This window comes from Thermobia domestica, chromosome 9 (genome assembly GCF_964235325.1).
Source record: "Thermobia domestica chromosome 9, izTheDome1.hap1.1, whole genome shotgun sequence".
NCBI classification, from domain to species: Eukaryota; Metazoa; Arthropoda; class Insecta; order Zygentoma; family Lepismatidae; genus Thermobia; species Thermobia domestica.
The window spans coordinates 129,040,882-129,065,414 of NC_137462.1; the positions used below are offsets into that span (position 1 = coordinate 129,040,882).

General features: G+C 34.4%; 1 protein-coding gene across 1 annotated transcript; it reads left to right on the forward strand.

Moving 5' to 3' along the window:
• Positions 1 to 16,534: 16,534 nt before the first annotated feature.
• On the forward strand, positions 16,535 to 22,701 carry LOC145694116 (uncharacterized). Its single transcript, XM_081770235.1, has 3 exons — positions 16,535 to 16,726; positions 17,851 to 18,025; positions 21,526 to 22,701. The coding sequence occupies exons 1-3, from the start codon at positions 16,565 to 16,567 to the stop codon at positions 21,741 to 21,743; spliced, it is 555 nt and encodes a 184-aa protein (XP_081626361.1). The 5' UTR covers positions 16,535 to 16,564; the 3' UTR covers positions 21,744 to 22,701.
• Positions 22,702 to 24,533: the final 1,832 nt, after the last annotated feature.

Genomic DNA, 24,533 nt, shown 5'->3' on the forward strand with positions numbered 1-24,533 from the left:
CAAACAGTTATATCTTTAGTTAATCTCGTAAGTGCTTTGTGAACAAATTCTGTTTCGAGTGAATGGAAAGGTCAGTTATTCAGATGATCTTGGTAGTTATGACATTTTAATCGGTTCTGCCAGTTTCAATATTATGACTCTCCGTTTACATTTGTTACCCAGCGAGTTGGAAGATCATCATATTTCCCATGTGCTATCTCAGTACGGTGAAATTAAATCAATTGCAGACGAAATGTATTCTACTGGACACATCTATGCAGTAAGAACTAGGAGAAAGATAATACGTATGTGCATTAAGCACCCCATACCTTCTTATGTGACTGTCTGTATTTTGTGGTTAACGTATGGAGGTCAAGTTAAAATCTGCGCTATTTGTGACTCACCGAATAATTTTCTGATGGAATGTACAAAGCGCCGTATCCCTACAGCCGTACCAGATTAAGTATCCAGTGTCCCACCATCCAGAGCCCCGCCCATGCCCGGCAATTTGAATAAAGTAGATATTCTATCGAAAATGCATTCGTTTACTAGTTTTCCTGTATTAAGTGAGAAACGTCCTCCAACTTTACAGGAGAACCTTCCACCTCTAATTGCAACTTCTGCAAATACTTTTGCTAAGGCACTCAATGAAATTAAACCTACTTGTCTGCTTGATGTTCCCCCAGTTCTACAGCTGCATATCACACCTGTTTCCCTGCTATTGCTTCATAGCAGACTCTTGCTTCCAATACATCGCAGATAGCTCATCCAGTTCCACTACCATAGCGTCTATTACTTCGGATTTTCCATAACAGAGTATTACTGTTTCAACATCAGCATCGGAGATGGATACGCTACCTGAAATCACGGTAAGTACTCCACCGTTAGTAGGCAATGACTCACCAGTATCATACGAAAACACACAGGGCAACTGCTGTGGGATAATCACTCCCTACGGGCAAGTCCCGAGACTGCGTGTTTATCAAAACGTGATGGTGGCCTTGGCCTTAAAAACATTCAACTTCAGAACTACTCACTGCTGATACATCGCGTCTGCCAAACATTCTGCTTCTACTCAGAGTCCTCTTCCAGCAAGGCTTTACGTCATATTGAGTTACAAGCTCCACTGCATATACAACCTTGGATTTCCCTTGTGCCATACCTCGAGGGCGTATTTCTTGATATTAGTTACTCGCTTATCTCACGGAGTCACCTTGAAGATCTTTCTGTTAGATATTACCCAATGACAAACTGGAAGAAAATTTGGGCAAACATTCATACTCCGGTATTGTCCCCTGCCATGCAATCTCTTTGGTACAATCTCTTTTGTTCATAATTTATATCCTACTAACGGGGGACTTTATGAAGTGGGTATCTGTAGTATTTCTTTCTGTGGTATTTATTATGTTCTCGAAACTCTCCAACACCGGCTCGGGAGCTGCTCACGAAATACAACTATATGGTTTCAGTATCAAAAAATCATTGCCCGTATCTGCAGAACAAATACTTCTAATATTCACTGTACGTCATTCATGCTGCTTCCGGATTATCAATTTTATCCCAGCACTAAACATAACGCAATTTTATGGATCACGTTCGTTTATGTAATGATTTTAATGGTAATGTGACTTTGTATGTGAACCAACTATTGTTACGCATGCAGACTTTAGCACTTTCAATTCGTAAACAAAAGTTTGCTTTCTAGCAGCAATTTATTGATCTGTCTATTATACTTTTTTTGGTGTAATTGGCTGCTCACAGTACAAATTTGTTTGTTAATCCTTTCTGATGTAATTGGCTAATAAGAGTACATTAAAATGTATTTTAAAAAAGTGGTAGAAGGTTCACCTCCGGTGTTTGGGGTCCCTAGTTCGATCCCAGCTCGCGCCAGATGGACTTTGCGGTGGCGAAACACGGTGCACGTGGGTTTTCAGTTCTCCCGTTTCCTCCCACTTCTTTCATTTCGTTCATTTCTCATCTTCATCGTCTCCTTTAGCCTAACCGACATAACCGTAGCACGTAAAAGTTAAGATTTCATTTCATTTAATTTTACCAATTCCAAAACGCGATGCACATTTCACATAATTGAAGATTGCTATGAAAGGCTTGAAACGACATAATGAAACGACACTAGTTGCCTGTATGGATAGTAATGAGATGCACCCACGAGGTGCGGGATAACTAACAAATTTGATTGAAATGAATCACATAATTGTGATGACATTGAATGGTAGCTATAAGGAATTAGATGTAAGGAAAGAATAGCAACTAATTTAGAACAGTCTCACCCTAATTTGAAGTAGTTCCAATCTTCTCCCTTTTTCTTTTTGATGATGATAGGCGTAAACTTGGAGTTTGAGACGTCTTGAAGATCTCCATATGTAGGACTTGTCCGACATTCAACCATGTCATCGAATGTAGGACGGAAGGTCAGGTGACGTAAATGTGGTTTATATTCAAAGACCTACATATTCTACAGATAAAGAATTAACCATGATAACATCCTCAAAACCGTTATTTTAAATTTTGTTTGTAAGGAACGGCAAGCTTCTTTATTGACAAGAATCTCGCTTTTTAATTAATGATCTATATTCCTATACTATTTACTTAGGTACTTACGTAAAACTTAAAAACTTAAGGAATCAATTGGTCCCTTATTTACTCCTATAGAGCGATCTTGAACGCAATGCCTTTGAGTTGAAGTTTATCTTCCAGTCGCAAAGTAAACAGCTTTCGAGAGCTTTGGTATTGTTGTTATGTGGTGGAATAATCTTCACTTCTGAAATACATGTTAATCCGTGTAACTATTATCTGAGGCTCAGAGACAGTCTTCTATTTGAAGAACGTTCTCTCAAATATTAATCTTAAAGCTTTTTAGCAAAGCTTCAAGAACTGTTTGAATTTCAGTTAGCGGTTCTGTCCGTGTAAGTTACATGTTTGCCCGTAGCACTATATGCCAGGGCTGGATTAACCCATCTGAAGTACCGAGGCTAGAAAAAATACGCGGTCCCTCTTGACTACAACTAATACATTTCTGTGAAAGTACAGTAGGCAAGCTAAGGAAATATAATTAATATTTTTGATCATATTTTATTTTACGATGATATTGTATCTTCATGATTCTTTTTAGATAACCAGTAGAGATTTTGGTAGGAGTGGAGGCCCGGCCTGTAGCCCCCCTATGCTCCTCCATTTTCCGGCCTTGCTATATACATAAAGCTAAGCAAAGTCAGAAGACAGAAAGATAGTAAGTGGTCACAGTTTGAAATTCCAAGTTACTGATTAACTTTTTTGGTCTCTTCCACAGTGCCCGTCTCTCTTTTAGAATTTAAAATGTAAACACAAAAGCTATTATCTGTTCTCCTGATTCCACGTTGATTCATTGATGCAGTGTAAAGTGAAATTAGAGAAAAAATATTCATCCTAACGAAATAAGACAACTTCCTTTCTTACATTGGATACATTTACATTTGGATGCAATACATGTGTCGTGAACCAATTGTTCTAATTTATAGTTGTCACTACTCTCATGATCAGAATCCAATGAAGTGCTTCGTTCTGTTTTATGTGGACCATCTTCACCAAAAAACGATTGAGTTCGAAAAGACTTCCCATTTTTCTATACCTAATAGAACATTTAAAAAAAGTCATTTTTAAGATGGTGTGGTTTCACTACATAAAACTTATTTTCAACCACTATATAGCAGTCTTACAATTGTATATCTCTTTTCATCGCCAGTTTTTCATCTATAGTACGTAAGAAAATACTATACTATCAAGTAGCAGAAAACTACACTAAAATAAACTAGCAAAAATATTAAATATTCTCACTAAACAGTATCTCTTTTCCGTAATTTTAGAGGTCACTCACGGCGCAATCGACTGTTTACTTTTTCTTCAAAGACTTGTGTAGGGTCGAATAAATACAATAATTGTTGCACATAACTTCTTACAACTAAAACAAAGGTATTTACAGAGCATGATCCCTTATAAAGGTATAAGGAAGGCGAGATAAATGGGTTCTATAACTTGTAATCTTGAAAACGTATTTGATCAGTATGTTCCTTTTGATCGCAACGCGACTTCTGATCTCTACAAAGGAATAAATAAGACAGGAAGAAAAACCACTACGCATTTCCCCTCTGACCCGCCGCATTTCGAAAACTCCTTTCTTAGCGGTACATTACATCAAAAATTATATGTACTGTCAAAATTTGAAATTTATAGGCCTACATGATTTTGAAATCGTATGAGTTAGTATCGTTTTAGAGTGTGAAAAGAAACCTTCCAAACTATGAGAACTCAATACTTAAACTTGAAATATGTACGTCTATAAGTACTGATTGCAGTAGGTTAATAGGATGAAAGCTAGAATCTGTTTCTCGGAAGCTGAATCCATATCAAAAGGCCATTACTCGATATCCCTTATTATTGCTGTTCTGTGACGATGAAGGTTGAAACCAGAAATCTTTAATTTGAACCATTTCTGTTTCGAAAGAGAGGTAAAGGAGAAGGTAAAACATATCCTTCGGATGCTGAAACTATTTTGGGAAAGCAGTTTTTGGTATCTTTTACAGTTATTGCTTTAGGAAAATCTAACCCAGAAGCACGATATAATGTTGTGGGTTTTGAAGATATATATACGATTGAGACGCTGTATCGATTACAAAAATAGTTTGTCACTATCTATTACTCGTCTCATCTATACAAATTTTGAAACCGTAAATAGTTCATTTGAACTACTTCCGGTTTCAACAGAGGGTTAACGGGAAAGGGAGAACCTATCCTTGGCAAGTTGAATTGAATGCAAAAAAACGCATCTAGATATCTTTTACCGTTTTGTTTTACAGAAATAAGTAATCAAACTGGAAGTAATAGTAAAATTGAATCATTTTCTGTTTCAAGAGAGCGCTGAATCTTTTGCTGAGCCTTGAGGCCCTGAATCTTTTGCGAAAAAAATACTTTCTCATCATGTGCTACCGTTTTCGTTCTGTGCAGATAAACGCTGAAACTTGAAATGGGTAATTTTAACTACCCAGGTGCTTTCGGTTAAGACAGCGTCCGAGTGGAGGAAAGGGAACGTTTTCTTGAGACATTCAATCGATTGTCAAAAACCGCATCTTAGGAGGATTTACCTTTCTTTCTTGCTGTATTTGAATAAGTATTGAAACCGAAAATAATAGTAAATTTGAACCACATCCGGTTTTCGTAGATTGATGTGAATAGTTGTATGTTGCTGAAAAGAAAGAAAATCGTGAATGGGAAAATCCTTTACTAATTTTTGAACCTGAAATTTTTTAATTATGATAATTTAGCCAAATATGAGATAATAAATAAATGAATGAATTTTGGAATTCTTGCTTCATATGTATGTTTTAGAATTAACTAATTCATATCGGACTTCCGAAGAGAAACATCAAAGCAATTTAATGACCACCTCTATAGCGACAAATCTTAGTCATGGCCCCTCTCCTAGAGATGAAGGATTATTGGACAATATTATAAATATGGTAATGGAACTTGAATAGTTAATAAAAGGTGATTCATATTCGAAGGTTAGTACTTGAAGATCGTTTTGGAAATGATCCTGATGAGACACATGTTTCCTCATACTACCCGGACCTGGATCTTGGCAACTGCACAAGTGGGAGTTGCCCTAACCCAGCCCAGGTGACGAGAAGTTTTAATTTAATCGTTTGTCTGTTATGTCCAAACGTTAAATAACCTTTTATCCATCCGGATCTCCATTATCCGTATCTGAATTTTCATAATGAAAATCGAACACACATTTGAATCAGCCAAGAAAATAATTAATGTAGTGTATATATTTTCCACAAATAGAAATTTTCTGAAAAGGTTGTCGTTATTCAGGCTCATCCTCTTATTTTGGCTTTTCTCTCAGAGTCGATTTAGACTACTTTAGGATTAGTTGTCTTTCAGTACATCCATCGTACTATAATACATATAACATGCTATTACACACTTATTTTAAACACTATCATAGTAAATCAATATTAAATGCTACCACTTAAAACTAAATTTATAATTCATTCACACACACGCACATACATCGACACGGGTGAAAATAGTTTAAAAGAAACCATCTAACTACAATTGAACATTTATTACATCTATTGAGAAAATTAACATAGAATTTTGTGAACATGCGATAAGTATACGTGTAAATCTATCAATCTACATATGAAACTGAACATAGAGAAAAAAATATAATTAATTTACTGCTAGTGAAATATAAGTCCGTAAATATCGTTACATTTTGCAATATTTTGAGTAAAGAAAAATTGAAATGAGGGTTATAATGAGTCCTTTTTCATATGTAAAGAATTTTAATTAATTCTACGAGTCCTCTCTCGTACGAGCTATAATATCACACATATTCTTAAAGCACTTTTTCTGGTGTCCATACATATAACTCCATTTCACTTTAAGATTCACACATGAGGTTATATTTATTAATCGTAACCGACACATATTCGGTTTGTAGCAGTATTTATCGACATATTTCTTCCATGTTTGGAATTAAGAGTGCAAAGTTTTGTCACTAATATCACGGTAACTATATTACGTATTCCGTCATTCCACTTACTATCCCATTCACTAACTATCTTTCAGTCAATATCACCTTGTTACCAGGTGCACACATTTACCATTACATTCATAAAATGTAGAAAGAAACGAGAATTTTCCAAGTCCAGAAGGATTTTCGTTTATATTGAGAACACAGCTACTGAGGTAGAAAACTCTGATCAAGTTTGAGGATTCGTATGGAAGGAAAGGAATTGAAACTTACTTCTACAGGAGGATTTCAGTTTACTAACTTGAAGGTAGGTTTAATAATACATTATGGTTACGATGACCTGCCTTAACCCATGCTACATGCAATTAGTGTAATATAGACAATGTTAACTGTAACACATGTTACTTAATAATATTACAAACATCAGAGAGAATATCTAACATGCGGCGGTATTTTCTAACATTCACATTTTACATTTATCGGATATTTCGGAACTATGGCAACCAAAAACCGTTCGGGGTAAGGTACTAAGACCCTTTACATATATTTGTTTACTCGATTCACCATTATACTTTTTATTTTAATATCATATTTATCTTGCACGCATATTTATGTTTCAATATACATATACGCAATAACTATTTAAACTTTCAAATTAATAACCCCAACAAATTAAATTTTTAGATTGCAACACTTCACATAGAAAATCCGAATATATCACAAATTTAACTAAGTGACCGCACATAATGATAAAATTAATATTCTCAAGCATTCTATTTAGACTAATAGACATTTAATTCTCATGGCAGGCACGTAAACACAGAATATGTATAAATATATGATTCTAAAATGTTAATGCTACTTTTGGGCCCAGACAACTACGACAATTTTCACACTTATGTTTACCAATGGAAACAAAAGAAGAAATAATGATAATTCAACGGACAATTCCAAATGGATAATGATAAAAAAAAAGTAAAATTTAATCGTATGCTGAACTATCACTCGCTATTACAGTTGGTCAATATATGTGGAAAAAAATCCTTAATATTCAACACCAAAGAATACCTCCACGAATCGTGTCTCGCGACTTCTCAGTTGAAAACTCAGGTTCAAAAGATATATGCTAAGTGGTGAATATTTGTCAAGTTCAAAATTTGGGCGGGGGGAGGTTGAAAAACAAGAAATTCTTGAAGAAGGGAATAGAGAGATAGAGAAGAGAAAGAAAAGGCGGCGCGCGAAAGAAATAAGCTAGGACACTAAAACTACAAAGATAAGTGATCGAATTTCGACAGACAACAATTCACAGCCAAATATGCTTTCATATACCAGAAAAGGTAGCCTACTAAAATACGTGGCCCAACGGGTTCTCTGAGTGCCTAAGTACGAGTCCGTGCCTTCTAGGCAACCGTCTCACAAGGAATAAGCCTTGTAGAATGATTGACTATTAACCGTTTGCGGTATCAATTCACTCAGATTACGGCTGGACCAGCCGGAAGGTTGATGTAGTCTCTCATTTAGAATGTCTAAATAAAAGAATATCCGACCCATCAGGAACTGAGAAGCGTTACGAGTAAAGTATGAAAAACTAGACTAAAGTCTATAAAACAAAAGAAATCCTAACAGGAGTTTGCCAAGTTAAAAAAATTAAATAAACTAAATTTTGTACTAGTAAGTTGTCTGCCAAATCTTACGAGTAGCTCCCAAATCCGCAATGCCAACCTTGAGGAGTCAAGTAATTTCAAAACACTATATCTACTAGAAGTAGAAGAAATGAACATTTATGGACATTGGGGATTTTGGACTACTTGGTACTGTATAACGAGAGTCTACTGTAATAAATTTTCTATATTATTCAACCCTATCCACTCGGTCACCTCTGCGAACAGCAATGAACTTAGCTTAATCAGGTGAGGTGGAAAAATAATTCGGAATTGCAGAGTAGTATCGCAAATGTAACCTGAACGCGTATATTTGAACTGTACCAATTCTGCAAACAGCTATTCGGTTCTGTGATTACCTGGAAAATATTCGGAATCATTTGCTATATGACCATTATTCGTATTGTCAGGTTGGATGATCAGTTAGCATGTCCGTTTACTATTAAGGTCAAGTCACGAAGTGGAAATACGATCCATAATTTTTCCGTGACACACTCTCCTCACACAATATTCTAACGTAATGGTTAGTGTACTAATATATTTATTATTATATAAATACGATTAAAACCTCGTAGTAAAATTTACAACTGTTCACATATAAACCCTATACTCTACAATTACGCCCAAGACTACAAAGCAGTCTCATTATATATATATTAAAATCAACAAATTACACTAGCAAACAGTGAAAATGTAACTGGAATGAAATAAATGTTTTCCTAATTATATTGACCACGCTGATAACAAAAACGATAATGAAAAAGTCGAATTAGCTCTCGTTTCTAAGTTAAAGGGGGGATGTGAAATTAATTATAATTATTATATTTTATTAGCATTCATTGTCAATCCCTTCCCACCTAGTCCGTTGATGGTAGACAGAATGATTGAGTTTTCTGTTGGACAATAGTTGTGTGTATTTTGTCACTATTTTTAGCCCGGGCTCTTAGCAATAAGGGGGAGGAGAAGAGGAAGGGAGGAGAAGACCATGTTTCATTTAAGTGTAGTTTCAGTCTGTTAGAAGCTGTGTTGTGTTCGGGTGCTGGAAAAACGTGTTACTGAAGTGTAGTTAGTGCGTGTAGTCATTTCATTCCTGTGATTCAATATGCCTAGCAAATGTGTAAATAGTGCTGATAATTTCTGTTACATTTGCAGACAGGCTATATTGAAATCGCAAAGGAGGCCAATAACACCATATATTAATAAGGCGTACAAACTGTACTTTGGCCGTGAAATCGGGGATCAGGACAAACCATGGGCTCCTCACGTATGTTGCATATCTTGTGTTTCGAGCCTTCATTCGTGGTTGAATCGTAAAAGATCTTCCATGGGCTTTGCTATACCCATGATCTGGCGAGAACCATCAAAACATGTAAACGATTGTTAATTTTGTATGACAACTCCATTAACATATGGTATTTCCAAGAAGAAAACGTCTTCCTTGACATATCCTAAAGATAAAGCTTAACTGTTGGCGTCAAGACTACAGCAGTGGAACAGCCTTGATAAGACGGTAAATGTGACTGTGTTCCGTAACCGCCATATGTCATTCCTTCCATTTTTAAAAAGTGAAAAGAACTTGGTATTTTGTAGTGATGTAGAAGGACTAATGGCAGCTATGGGCATTGACTATAAAAGTGATGAGTTAAGATTGTTCATCGACTCCTCCAAAATAAGTCTCAAGCGTGTCCTACTGCATATAAATAACATGTTACCATCGTTTCCGGTTGGGTATGCAACTTACATGAAAGAAACATATGATAACAATTGTTATTGCGATTGAACTATGACAAGTTTAAATAACAGATTTACATTGAGCTGAAAGTCATAGGCATATTACTTGGGCTACAACAGGGCTACACAAAATTCTGTTGTTAACTGTGCCTCTAGGATAGCCGTACCAAAACAGTTCATTATAAAAAGAAAGATAAACCTAAGCGTCAATCACTTGAACCAGGACCTTATAATGTTATGCACGACGTACTTATCTAATCCAAAAACATAATTCTCTCTGCTCTTCATGTAAAATTGGGCCTAATGAAAAACTTCGTGTAGGCCATGGACAAAATTGGGGAAGCATTTCTCTATTTGCAAGACAAATTTCCGTCTTAGCAAGGCGAAAATAAAAGAGGGGATTTTTGCGGCTGCCCAGATACGCAGACTGTACAAAAATGAGAATTTCAAAACCATCCTGACAGGCGATGAAAAGTAAGCTTGGGATGTCTTTGTTCAAGTATCAAAAATATTTTAGAAAATAAGAGGTCAGAAAACTATAAGGATCTTATGGCAAATCTTCTGCACTGCTATGATTGACTAGGTACAACATGTCCTTAAAATTACGTTTCTTGGATTCGCAATTAGACTAATTTCCTGACAACTGTAGTGCTGCAAGCGATGAGCACAGGAAATGCTTCCACCAGCAAATTTCAGGCATGGAAATGAGATACCAGGGAAAGTGGAATGCATCAATGTTAGCCTAATTACTGCTGGACACTAATCAAGGAATCACCAGCTGAAAGCTACAAACGCCAAACAAAGCGGTTGCGTCTTCAGTGACCTTCCTGCGAGGGATAATAACAAGGTAAATACATGCATAAGCTTATATAGGCAATGAGGTAAAATTATCATAACTTCCAAACGAGAGCTAATCTTCCATTTTCATTAACATTTTGGTTATCAGCACACCCGAAAACATAAAGATTAGCTGTTTTCATACCAGTTACAGAAAATATGTAAAATTTTGTTGGCTAGTGTTATTATAGTACACTACTCAATACGCGTGAGTTTGTATGAACTGTCATTAGATTCTTTCAAAACAAATTATAGTATGTTTCACTTTACGGCTTCGAATTATTTTGTATGCAACGAAAATTCAATATTATTAACTACATACATTATATTTTCAGAAAATGTCAACAATGCGATCGTTCTCAGAAAGCAACGGAGAGAGAGAATTTGAAACTGCATCCTGACAACAAAATAAAGCCACATAGACAAACTTCAGGTTAAGGGGAAAAGAAAAGTTTATTATTATAAATAATTCAATTACTGGACTCAATATATAAATAATTGTGCTTTTCAGGAAAGTTAATTTATAAAGTAATTCGTTTGAATACCTATTCATATAGGCCAGAACTAATATTTAGGCATAAATAATTGCAAAAGAAGGATAATTTTCATATTGATCAGATCGTTAAGTCTTGGAGTAACAAAAACCTAGCGGCGGATAGTTCTCAACCCGACACGAGATGGCATTGATAATACAATAACTAACTTTAAACTATTAAATAAACTTTGTACTCTGCCGTCGTTAAATATAAGCAATCTACTATGTAATTAAGGTACAGGACTACTATAAATTTGCGTGGCGGATTGATTTGTCCATTTAAACTGACCACAAAAGATGACTAATTGTACAATACATTGTCCGTAAGGAAATGAATCATACTTTCAATCACACATCCCTTCTATGCTCAAAGCTCTAAACTACACACAAGTACATACTATATCCCACATGAACCAAGAAAACAAATATTAATACATATTACTTCACATGTTAAATCATATTATCACACCACTCGACTATACATAAATAAAACAAATCACCAAATTTCACCCTCTTAAACCGGCTGTATGTACTATAGAATGGAGAAGGAATAATCAGGGCCCAATGACTCACCTATTAATTAAATCATGGTTCTCTGATTGCAGAATTATTGTCAATGCCCAAAAGGGACATATTGAAACTACTAATGGTAAGGATCAATTTCCTGAAGGGAAAAGAACATTTTTTGATTATTTAGCCCATGATGTGTTAGAAGCTGTGATCAACTCAGGAATAAGAGAGAGAGTCCCTGTTCTAACTTACACTGACACTATAATAATAAATTCAATCACGAAGAAATCTACACCTACCGCCATGTTACAATAAAAAAATCATATTTACTACGTATACAGACAAAAGCTATATTAGGACAGGCCTATAGCAACCTAACAGGAAAATTTTAAGGATAACGGGAGTTATCAAAGAAAACACTAATCTTCAAACTGTTTTGAGAAAGATCACACACTGCGATGAATCCTGTCCGTCCCTATTATCATTTACGAACATGGCGTAACTTGGGTTGAAGTCCATATCTCACTTATTTTCTGACTGTTTTAAAATGAAAATTTTTGGGACTCTATACTCTCCAAACGGATTTATTTATTAATTGAAACTGGTTTTACCTTACACTACTGCATTTTTATCGAAAAATCCCAATATATATCTGCAGCAGACTAGCAGGATGTTGCTTGATTCGTTTCCAGGTAGAGAATGACAAGAAACGCGCCTTAATACTAGAGCGTCGGAAATAGTTCCAATCAGAACAAAGAGTTTTGGCAACGGAAAATATAAAGCGAATAGAAAACAGTACAAACTGGATGAAACCAGATTTTGGGAGGATATGAGCATCTCAGAGGGAGATAGGGCGTCTAAATTATTTTGCCAAATATCAGATTGGTGGATAATTTCAAGAATTTCTATCCAATTGCAGGCCTATGTTTTCGTATAGCATTGAAGTGTATAATTTCAATACTCATCCATTTGAAATGCCCATATACAGGGTTTACAATAAAATAATGTATAAATAAAGATATTATTCTCCGAAATATAATCCTTCCGAAGCTCCCAGAATAATTTTGGGTTAAGTAATGAACAAATAAATTTACCACATAGACCGAAAATTATGTGCGTAAAAAATATAGTACGCTGTACGTTAGAAATATATTGGATCCCTCCAAAACAAAAATTTCATTACCTTGATTGTAATAGCACATTACATTGCTTTGAGATAGTGAATCGTTTACAAAAAGCAGTTTCTTGCTATCTGTTACCATGTTGGTTCTATTTCGATAAAAGTTAGAAACGGAAAGGCTTGTTTGAACCATTTCGCTTTCTATTTAACAGAGGAGATGAAACCTATTCTTGAAACACTGAATTGATTATAAACTACTACATGTCGATAATTCTTATCGTTTTTGCTCTGATGTCTGTCGACAGACGAATAAAGCTGCCAAGCCCTCCTAGACCACTATGCTAAATTCGATTACTTTTGGTACATAAGTGAATTAAGACTATCTTAGACCTTTTCCACATTATCGGTATGAGAAAAGAATTGATGAGAAGATGGGTAGGAAAAGGTGACAAATAAAAATAATCAAAACCGGCCGATATTAGTGTTTAATCCAAGTTTTCGGCGTCATTGATATGGATAGTAATAATGTGTTTCCGTATTACTGCAAGTTGAGCCCCATCTGCATGAGGTTGGGAAGAAGTGACATTTACAAATTTTTATCATTACCCTTTCATTGAAATATTTAATACAGAAGGGTATCAAACACTGTACTTTCTATAATATTACTCTCCCAATGCGAAATGAGCATTTCCTTTTCAAGAAATCCAACAGTAATATAGAAGTAACGTTTGTTTTTACATATTTTTCAGAACTATTCGAATATATAGAGGATGCTTTAAACATTATTATGCCACTTCCATAATGGATAGCATACTCAATTTCAAGTAGAACTGTAGATCTCCGAGACACATCTAGGATAATGTCGAAAGTTTAACACACATGCTTTGTTTCCACGTGGTTCGATTGCAAATTCGGTGGTGTTAATTGGACGTACTGTTCTAAAATACATTCTAATATACCCAGTAGATAGCGTTGGTCATATCCTCCATCCCAGACTACTAATGCGAACTGAACAAAAACAACAACAACAAAACAAAAAAAAAACGAAACGAAAAAAAAGAGAAAGAAAGAAAGAGAAAGTAGAAGAGTTCTAATTTACTGCTAAATTTCTATCAGAAATACCCTATATTAAAAGTCCAAACTTTCTTGTGTTTATGTTTTTAGCCACGTTTTCCAACAAGAATCAGTGAACATTCAGCAAGCAGTTGATCTACTTAACAAGGCCAATGTCATCTAGAGAAAATGCGAAGTGATGAAGGTTTCCAGAATATTTTAGTTGATGCCATATTAGTTGCAGATGATCTGGACATTCAACTGCAATTAGAGAATGAATCAAAGTTTCGATCCAGAAAAGTCAAACGACAATTTCTATATGAATCTGAAGACGACTCAATTACTGATCCATATTTTGTGTTTAAATGTAAATTCTTTTTCTGTACATTAGACAGGATTGTTTGTTATCTGGATAAAAGATTCCAACAACTGAAACAGAACAGCGAAATATTCGGGTATTTGTACGACATCCATCCCATAACAGACAAAGAGTATTTACTGAAGTGTTATAAGGACTCACAATTACCCTTAACGGACAAAGATCACGGACGATATTGATGGTCTTCAGCTATATCAAGAACTCTTATTTTTACCTTCGTTGCTCGGTTCTGAAAGTGGGAGCAAAGCGTTACAAGCGATATTTTTGCAAGAACTCTCTTATTGGGCTATTTCCAAATGTAACTATTGCCCTAAGAATTTTGCTAACTATACCTATAAGTGTAGCTTCAGCAGAAAGAAGTTTCTCAAAGTTGAAATTTATAAAGAACTACCGACAATCAACAATGACGCAGGAGCGTCTTGTAGGTCATTCTATGATGTATATTGAAAGTGATGTACCTGAGGTTGATACTGATACTTTGATTAAAGAGTTTGTAGAGAAAAAGGCACGAAAAGTTAATTTCACTTAACACTGTAAAGAAACATGACAATTTTTTTAAAGCTATGAAAAGATATAAACTTATGTTACTGGTTCCATTATTTGTATGTATTTTTGTTATTAGAGTTAATTATTCTTTTTTGGAGTTAACAAGGTTGTTTCGCTATATAATATTTGTGAACAAATGTTGTGTACAATGATCCACCTTGTAAGTGTATGAAACAAAGTATAATTTATTGTTTGTTAAACCGTTCTGTTCTGTAAGTTTGTAATAAATAATGCAGAATATTCAGCATATTCATGTGCATATATCGTTAACCAGAAATTTTTCTAAGTATTAGCTGCAAAAGTCAGTTCTTATTCATTTTCGTAAGTGATTATCTGGCTAGAATTTATGGAGTTCAAGAAGTTACCTTTTAAAAACAGATTTCTATAAGGCAGCAAAGCAAATTGAAACTCAGAAATACTAACGGAGTTATAGGGGCGCCATGTGGATTCCTTGTCCGGGTGATATTTTCCCCTTGCTTCGGCCCTGGGTGTATATTCTTTCTTGCGTCTTATACCAGGTAGCTACAGATGCTATGTTTATGTAAAAGATGATTATGGTCTGTGGATTATACACTAATCCAATTCAGCCCAAAGAATTGCCTTTGAACTTCCCGTAAAATAACAATGTTATGGTCTGCTGTCAAAAAAGTACATGATATCCCAATCGTAGGTTCCAATCTGACTACCAACGCTAGAATAATATTCACCTTGCCGTCACAGAGTTCGGTATCTGCCAGTAGAAGAAGGAGCACATACCAACGGAGATAGTATGATGGAGGTATGGCCGTCCAGCTGTAATATCTTAAGTTCGAGACCCGATGCAGTAGGGTAAACTGAAAATCTATACGAAAATCTCAAACGTTTCTTCGATTAAGAAAATCATAATTCTTAATGAAACTTGAATGAATTTTCTGTTGGGTCAATGGTGCAGAAGTCTTTTTCATCAAATACTTTTGAATGGTCTTGAGCAAAAGTCTTGTTCAAGCTTTCTTTGATTGTGTACAAAAGCATAAGTATTCTAATAAAGTGGATACCAATTTCTTGAGTAGTTTAGATCTAAAATTGCTTAGAAAATTATCTATTTAAACGATTGTGTCGTCCTAAAGAATACCAAAACCAAAGAATACAACGTATTTTATAAAATGTCATATTTCAAGGTACTAACAATCAGTTTTATTGAAAATGCAGGATATATGTAATGAGTTTCTATTAGTTATTCTATTCTAAGTCTACATCTTCAACTTGTTACTAAGGTTTCAATTTAGTATTTGCAAACTGTCAATTCAGCTTAGTAGACTTTAAGTCGCATTATTATTACTGTTATCATTAACAATATGAGTATGCATGATCAAAAGGGGAATATTAATTAAAAATAGAAGCAAGTACGAATTGCTATCAAAACTACTTCCTACCGTTGCAAAATCATACCAATTATTTATTCATCCAGAGCGTATGTATTACTGCGATATGAAGATATCACTATATATTTTCCTGTTTGGCCTAATTTGTACATTATCAAACTGATATAATACGCGGAAATAATTATACATATCAATAGAGAAATTTATAATTAATTAGAAAAAAAATACATAGAGTACATATAAATTTGCAAGCCCATCATAGGGTAGTAACGTTTTGAGTTACAAGAGCTTGAAATCGTGAAACACCACAGAGAATGCAGACCCACATTTTTCTTACGTTCCTAGTTGTTACTTGTGAATTTTTTAGTGGACATACAAATGCTTTCCGATTGAGAAAGCGCTGTATATCTCCGGAATCGCCTGGTTCAAACGATTGTTTTTCTTCCTCTGTAGCAGAGGACATTGATTTACCTGGAGTAAGTACCGTTTTTCATGGTAATGTTAGTTGTAAATTGTTTGAGATATTCTAACACTTTCTTCTCATTGTTTAAGTAGATTAAATTTAAAAAGTAAATGAGTGTAATAAGCTTGGCTTCACACTCGAATAGTACACATAGTTATGCAACGAGCTCAACACTAATCACAATCATGATTTAAATACCTAGATATTTTCTTTGATTTTTCTACTTATTACTAGATACTGGAGTCGTCCAAAAATGTTGGGGGGGGGGGGGCATGGTAGAAGTTAGGGGGGCTCAATACAACCATATTTGTAGTTCATTTGTAAGCCTATCGTGAACATTTAGGGAGCAGTAAAAATTAGGGTTACCCGGTCCCCCTGCCCCATGTGGATACAGGCCTGATTGGAATGTATAAAATACTTATCCATACATTCCATATGAGAGATGGAGAAAAAATAAGTACAGATTAAACATACAGAATCAGATTTATAAAACAGTTAAACTCAATTTTCTAGGTGTAAATACAACCCTGGTTCCTTGTAATCTCAGTTGTTGCAGTTGCAGTTGCCATCAGAAGTAATATTTTCCAAAAATCAAAATTCACTCACTAGTTATTTCTTAGTTTCTCTAGTCTTTTTTTTTCGCGCTTGCCCACCAACTGTTTACAAATTTATAATATGCTTGTAAACTTACTACCATGAGAAAGACTAGTGCGAAAAACACGGCCAAACGTGTGGTAGTTGGTCAACACATGTTAGATTTCCATTTATTCTTGTTTATTCGGGTCAGAGTGAAATTGAGAGAACGCTCGGCAGTGCATCCATAGGAGAAGGCGTGTTTGCGCCAATGGGTTTGAGCATAAAAGTAGAAAAATGCGAAAAAGGTAACAACCTTATTTAGGTGATCACTATAAGGTAGCTGTGCATTACAATTGCATAGTAATGAACCACTATCTTCAGCACTGCTCCTATTTTCACAAATGAGTAACATGGTTTCAATGTACTAAATAATTTGCGTAAAAGTTACTCATCGTTTTTGAATTAACAGTACAAGTTCATAAATTGAGTTGAATATTATTAGAATTTCAATTTTCTTTCTTTCTTCTTGCTTTCCTTATACTCGTATTTATTATATTTCAGCTGGTGGGAGATTGGATTCTATACAATTCATCAATACCTATAGTTGAATGCACGACACTTAATATTCAGGCACACAACGAAACAACAGGAATTGTGACAGAAATTTCTGCTTCAGACAATGGTACGATTATATGCAATCTAAGCTCAATGGAGTGTCGCAGGACAAGTGGGGACGGTATGTACATACAAAAATTAAAATTGAGTAATATGTATGGGATCATAGTTGGCATATCGATATTGAAGAGTTTAGTATTCCAATAGAAATAACCTAACAATCTTAGGAAATTCGAAAATACAGCTTTGTTACATTATACTCTAGCATAATGTATCATGGTCCGAAATCTTCTGGACGCACTGTGTATATATTCATATTTTGTTCTGGGTAGTAGAAAGTTTGAAAATATGCAGGAATTCATTTTTTATTCATTGCAAATTCATTGCAAATTTTTAATTATTTTGTCAAAAGAATAATATTTAAGAAGGGAGTCTACAAAAATACATGTAATAACATTATTTTTCTAGAATTTTGTTTAGTTAATCTATAATATCGAGTTATTTTATAGTAAGAGTATATTTCGTAATTTTCGAGGTTTTTCAATTTATTTTCAAGGGAATTTTGATGTAGGAAATCTTTATAAAGAAACTTCAAAATTTAATTTCGTAATTTCTTAGAAAAGATTTGTTTAAAAATTCAGCCATGATGTCTTCTTGGCACATCCCTTTGTTCAGGTAGAAATTATTTGTCATTGCAGCGTAAAAATCTCAGTTGAGGTGGAGATTCATTTAGTATCTTATCATTTGTCTGGTTCTTTTGATCTTTAGATGCTTAGGGTTTTATCCTTTTATTACATCATTCAAAGAACCAATCAGTGCCCTTCTTCTTCGCATGCTTTGTCTTTTACTTGAAGCAGTATCGAAAAGCAAACATTAAAAATTTCTTTCGTGTAAGAAGTTGAAAAAGTGAGAAAATAGTGTAGTTTTCGAAAGAACTGGTGTGAAATTATTTACAGTAGTTCACAATTTTAGAACTGAGAAAGTTGATCTTTTTGGTGTGATGTTGAATGCTGAAACAGCCTCCAGAAGCCGTGGATTGGTGGCTGCTGGCCATGTTTGTTAAAAAATGAGTAAAGCAGTTTACGAAATCATCGCTGAATATTTTTTTAAGTGTTGCAATGGAATGTCTGAAATTCTGGCACAGTTGATCTTCAATTACTTTCTTTAACCATACTGAAGAAGAGAAATTAAGACATTCAAGGTGAAACTATCTTCAGGGTCAGTAAGTCTTTTGGTAAATTATGATTCAATGAGGCAAGAAATGAACGAAATTAAACAATCGGAAAGTGAGAGCCTCTAAATTAAATAACTTTGGTCGCTATAGTATGGTTTTTATATGGGTATCTGACTTCGAAATGCAGTGCTAATTTTCTCAACTAGGTTTCCCTTGGAACTACGATTATATTCGCTTAATATGTGAAGAAAACAGTCTCTATTCAATCGGGGTTTGTTAACCATTTCGGTTGTTGTAATAAGAAACATGCATACTTTGCGTATGCAAGTTCCCAAAATTGTTTTTACCTTGTTTAGAGCAGGTAACGTAATCGAATTATTTTCAGGTGTGATAAACTACTCTTTTTATTTGCTTAAATTTTAAAATTTTCGCTTTGGAATATATTTTGTTATAACTAGAAAGAAAAACTTTACCGAATATCCATTACATTAATTTTTCATGTCACGGCGTAAGTGATTTTTATGTGCTCATTTTAGTAAACTGACAAAATGAGATTTTCTTTGCTGGATCGTTTACGACCACTTCATTCTGGTCGGAGCCGACACCGACATTGTCGGCAGGTAGGTCGACTGCATTTGCCAGTCCCGAGAGTTCCACCGACTTGTTTGCCAGGTCGGAAAGCGTGTGCAAGCTACCATTTGATTACATTGCCGCCGATTCCATCGCCGGCATTGTCGGAACCGGATCCGGCATTGCCGGGGATGTATGTAAACGCTGTTACACACTAACAAGAAATGCATAATAAGCCAGAGGTTCTTGCTCACCACTATATAATTAATTAATTAATGTGATTTGAAGATTTTGATTTCGTACAACTACCATTTTTTAAATTTCATCTTTGAGCCACAAGAAATACTGTAATTACATAACACTATAAGAATGCAATGATTTCAAAGAATATTTTGATTTAAAATAATGTAGCAAAGTAAGTTTGTTGACAACTAATGTTTTAATCAAAGTAGCATACTGTAGAAACTGTCAACACCTGATTCCAAGGAGAGTATTGTATTCTAAAATTTCATTTTTCTTCAATATTTGTTTAAATAACAAGATTATACAAAATTATAAGTTTATTTGGAAAATAAAATGTAGAAGCCGTGCACATAATAATTTCTTTCAAGTAGAGTTGGAATGTAGCCTTGTAGTTTTATGTAGCCGAGAATACAGTAGAGGTTATAAAGGTGTTTCATTATACAGAAATGAACAGAGCAGTATATGAAGTTTTTTCAGTTCAGAAAGAAAGATTACAGCTGTGAGATCTTCAAAGGTTTCCTTAGTGCTACCAGAAATAGAGACAACCAAACCCTGAAGAAAATTCATTCTCTTAGTATTGTTTTCCAAAATTCTCAGTTTGATTTTTTTTTTTAATTTTCCATTGCGATAAAATTCTGTTTAAAAATTATTGTGGATCTTTTTTTTCTGGTACAGCCGTTACACATTAATTCAGTTTCATTAGTTAACATTGCCAACTTAACTGGGTGGTTGACATTCTGTCTTGATGGTCTGGTGTCTGCAATCTTTCTCACGACGGGTTCCAGAGTACAGACGGCAGGCCTGGATGGCTTCGAGTTGTGATGGAAGATGCTCCAGAAAAAGTTTCTTTAGGCTAATTTTAAGTTCTATTTTCCGGGGACATAAGACCAAACAAACGGATTGTTGATTGTTGATGGCACACCTGCACGGGGCCTAGTAGGTACCACGACCACCAGTCAGTAATACATCAAAAATGAGTTGTAACATCGCTCGGCTTGCAGACTTCATGAGGAAGGGAAATATAAGGAAGTACATCGAGATTTTTATGTTAGGAACCATTCTGGAATTTTTCTGGTGTCAATGAGAAAAATAGGGAAAAATCAGTCGGGATGGCAGCCGTTAGAAAACTATTACTGCTTTTCTACAGAGTATACCCACCTGGAATCGAACCAGGGACCGCTTGCACTAAAGTTTGAGCATCAATGACTACCTCACGCTGGGCCACTAATGGGAAGCTTGATAAGGGTATACGGTACTTCGGCATTAGTGTCATGTGAACAGGTAGATTTGGATTTGTTATCCTAGAGTATAAATTTTTAGATTCACAAAAATAATCTCGATAATGTGGAAAATGACGCATGAGTATTTACGCCTCACTGCTATTATTTTGTTCAGCTGAAAGAGATGTACCGATTATTATATGTCTCATCATCGGATATCTATTTTCTTATTATAAGCTAATTTTATGGTACAACATTAATTTTGCATTTCGTTAAGAGTAGTAACACTAACATTTAAATATTTAATAATTTAAACATTTCATTTTTTCCCATAGCAAACATTAATGTACTTTACTTATGCAGTTTCTTGTCATGTTTATAACATAAATTAATCGTCTCAATTTACAATTTCAGAGATTTTCTTTCGAGTTACAGCAGCAAATTCCAACAGATACCTTGTCTTTGATCTCTGCGAAACATTGTCGACTGGCGGAAGTTTGTCGTACGTTGTTATTAGTATTCGCCCTGGCATAGACCTAACAACAGATGACTTACTTGAAATTCAGACGGAGCTGGATGACAGAAATTTGAAATTTGATCATTTGTTCAGAGTTCTCGTAGAGTTTTGCTAATATGCAATCAATAGTTATATCACTCATACACGCACAATGCTTTTTGTACACCAATATTATATAACCAAATGTTTCTTTGTGTTAAGATTCATACAAGCTAGTATATTTCAACATTGTTTTCAGTTGTACCGATTTTGATTAATACGTGTAATTTTGAGTTTTTATACCACTATCAAAAGTAAAAGATGAATATTTAGAAATAAATAAATTTTAATATTTATTGAGAATTTTCTAATAGCTGTGAGAAATACAATGTAATACTAGGGCAAACATGTATTAAAGTTCCTGCCTTATAACATAATTCATTTGTATGTGTTTCTGTTTATACTTCCTGCTTGAGTAAGATTTATGTCAGAACGTTGCTTATCGAAGTATGTAACATAAATTTAAATTAGAACTATTTAGACTTGTGGAATATTAGTAGAGAATTAGCTATATTTTAGAAAACAACAGAGAAATAAATACTTCAATAATGAAATATTGATGTAGAGTGAAGTAGTCGAAGAACTCAACTTTGTTTCGATTCTGTATTGCTTCTTGTTTTGAACATTCGTTTTGAGTTTGATATTGTAAATCAAATAACACTCTCTATATTGCACCAGCCAGGAAATTATATTTTGTATATACAAAGAGAACCAATGTGTTATTGGTTATTGTTAGTCACATTGCACTTATGACTACATGTAATTAAGAAATTTGTAACTACTTCATTGCGATAGATACAATTTAACTTGTCTGGGAGATACATTACATTTAATGTATTAGCTGACAAAACCTTGAAAGTTTAAACACAAAACCATACACAGAAAATAAAAGATAACAAAGGTCTATTCACATATACTACAAATTTACTGTTATTAAACTTTGTAAATAGAAAAGAAAAAATGTTATAAAGTACGAAACTAATTTAGCACTTGGATATCGAAAACTGACTTGTTACGAAGAGTGAAACAACCAATTTGTAAATATACTAAATAGGCCTTTACTCTACGATGGCGGTAACAGTTTGAATTTCAGCATAAAAGAGACAAAAGTGCGTTACATTTTTTAGAAAATAGACCATTATGACTGCAAACTTGAAAGTAATCATCTGGCCCGTAATCTTAGTTCCTAATTTTAATTCATTTCGAACTATGACCATCTTATTATAAGAATTGCAACTCCTTTTTTTTTCCCTCTCTTCTAAGGAAAACACCAAGAAACACTAATACATATTTTTAATATTTTAAGTGAAAATTATAAATGTCAAATTTCATGCCTCTAGCCTTAAAGGATTTGGAAATATGGTCATCTTATTATAACAATTGCAACTCCAACATTTATTTGTTGCCACTTTTTACTCCCCTTGTAATGAAAATAACAAGAAACGCTAAAACACATCTTTAGTCATTTTTTAACTAAAAACCTAAATATCAATTTTAAAATTTTCCTGTTTCTAACCTTGAGGGATTTCTAGATGTGACCACCTTATTATAAATATATATATATACGGATAGATAGATATATAGGTAACGCTAAAACACGGCCTTAATTATTTCAGATCAAAAGTTGAACTGCCAAATTTCATGTTTCTAACCTTAAAGGATTTTATGATATGACGATCTTATTTTAACAATTGCAACCCCCACTGTTTTCTTTTTTCGTCTTCTTTTCCCTTGTGAGAGAAATATAAAGAAAAACGCTGAAACGCATCTTAAATTAACTTAAACGAGATGTCTAAATATCAAATTTTATTTCCTTAATCTTAAAGATTAGTTGATATGGTTATCTTATTATAACAAATTGTAAGAGCACCATTATTTTATTCTCGCCTTCTTTTTCTTCCCTTTCAGGAGAAATATAATAAAAACCTGAAACACGTGTCTAGTTATTTTCAATAGGAACTTGATGTATCGAATGTTATGTCTCTGTCCTTCAGAGACTCGGATATTTTACCATAACTGTTCCCACCTTATTTCCTCCTCTTCTCAAAGTCCTTCTTCAGTGGTACCTGACACTATCAAAATTTTGAGTTTCTGGCTTTAGCGGTTTGACCTCGATGTTCACTAGTCAGTCAGTCACTCTGGACGTTTTTGTGTATAGTTATACTTCTTAGGTACCGAATATGGAATACTTTTTGTTTCTCCTTTATTTCTCAGAAATACGTGTTCCAGAATAAAAATATTATACATCATAATACTTGTGCTACCTTTGCAAAACAAAATACAAGTACGAAAGTTTGTTCCACATTATTGATTTCTTACAATATTACAAAATTGAAAGAAACTCAATTTCCCATATTAGGCACACCCAGCTCCTAATATGGAACACTACCTGTTCTTAAAATGGAATACTACAATAAAATATGAGCGTCTGCCTACAATGTGACATTTAGATAATTCAAGCATGAGCAATACATTCGAGCAATTTATTTGTTTATTTAAGGAATAAATTTATTTATTAGTTCAAAGAAAGGAGCAAAGGACGGTGTTCGAGCTTTGAGCTTCGAGATTACATCGGTCCTTGAGATAAGTCTACGAATTGAAAAAGACTCGGCCCTGACCTCAGGAAGAGTACCATCCCGGCATACGCTTGATGGGACTGAGGAAAATGAGGGAAAACCTCACTCAGGATGGCCGGTCTGAGCAGAGATCATGCCCTTGCTTGAATTATCCAATTGTCGCATTGTAGGCATTGTGGCCTATATATTATAGTTGGTTGGTGTATAAGACAGGTAAACAAAAATTACATAACATTCTTAAGATAGTTAAAACATAAAAAGGAGAAATACCAGAATTCTAAGTAGTACAA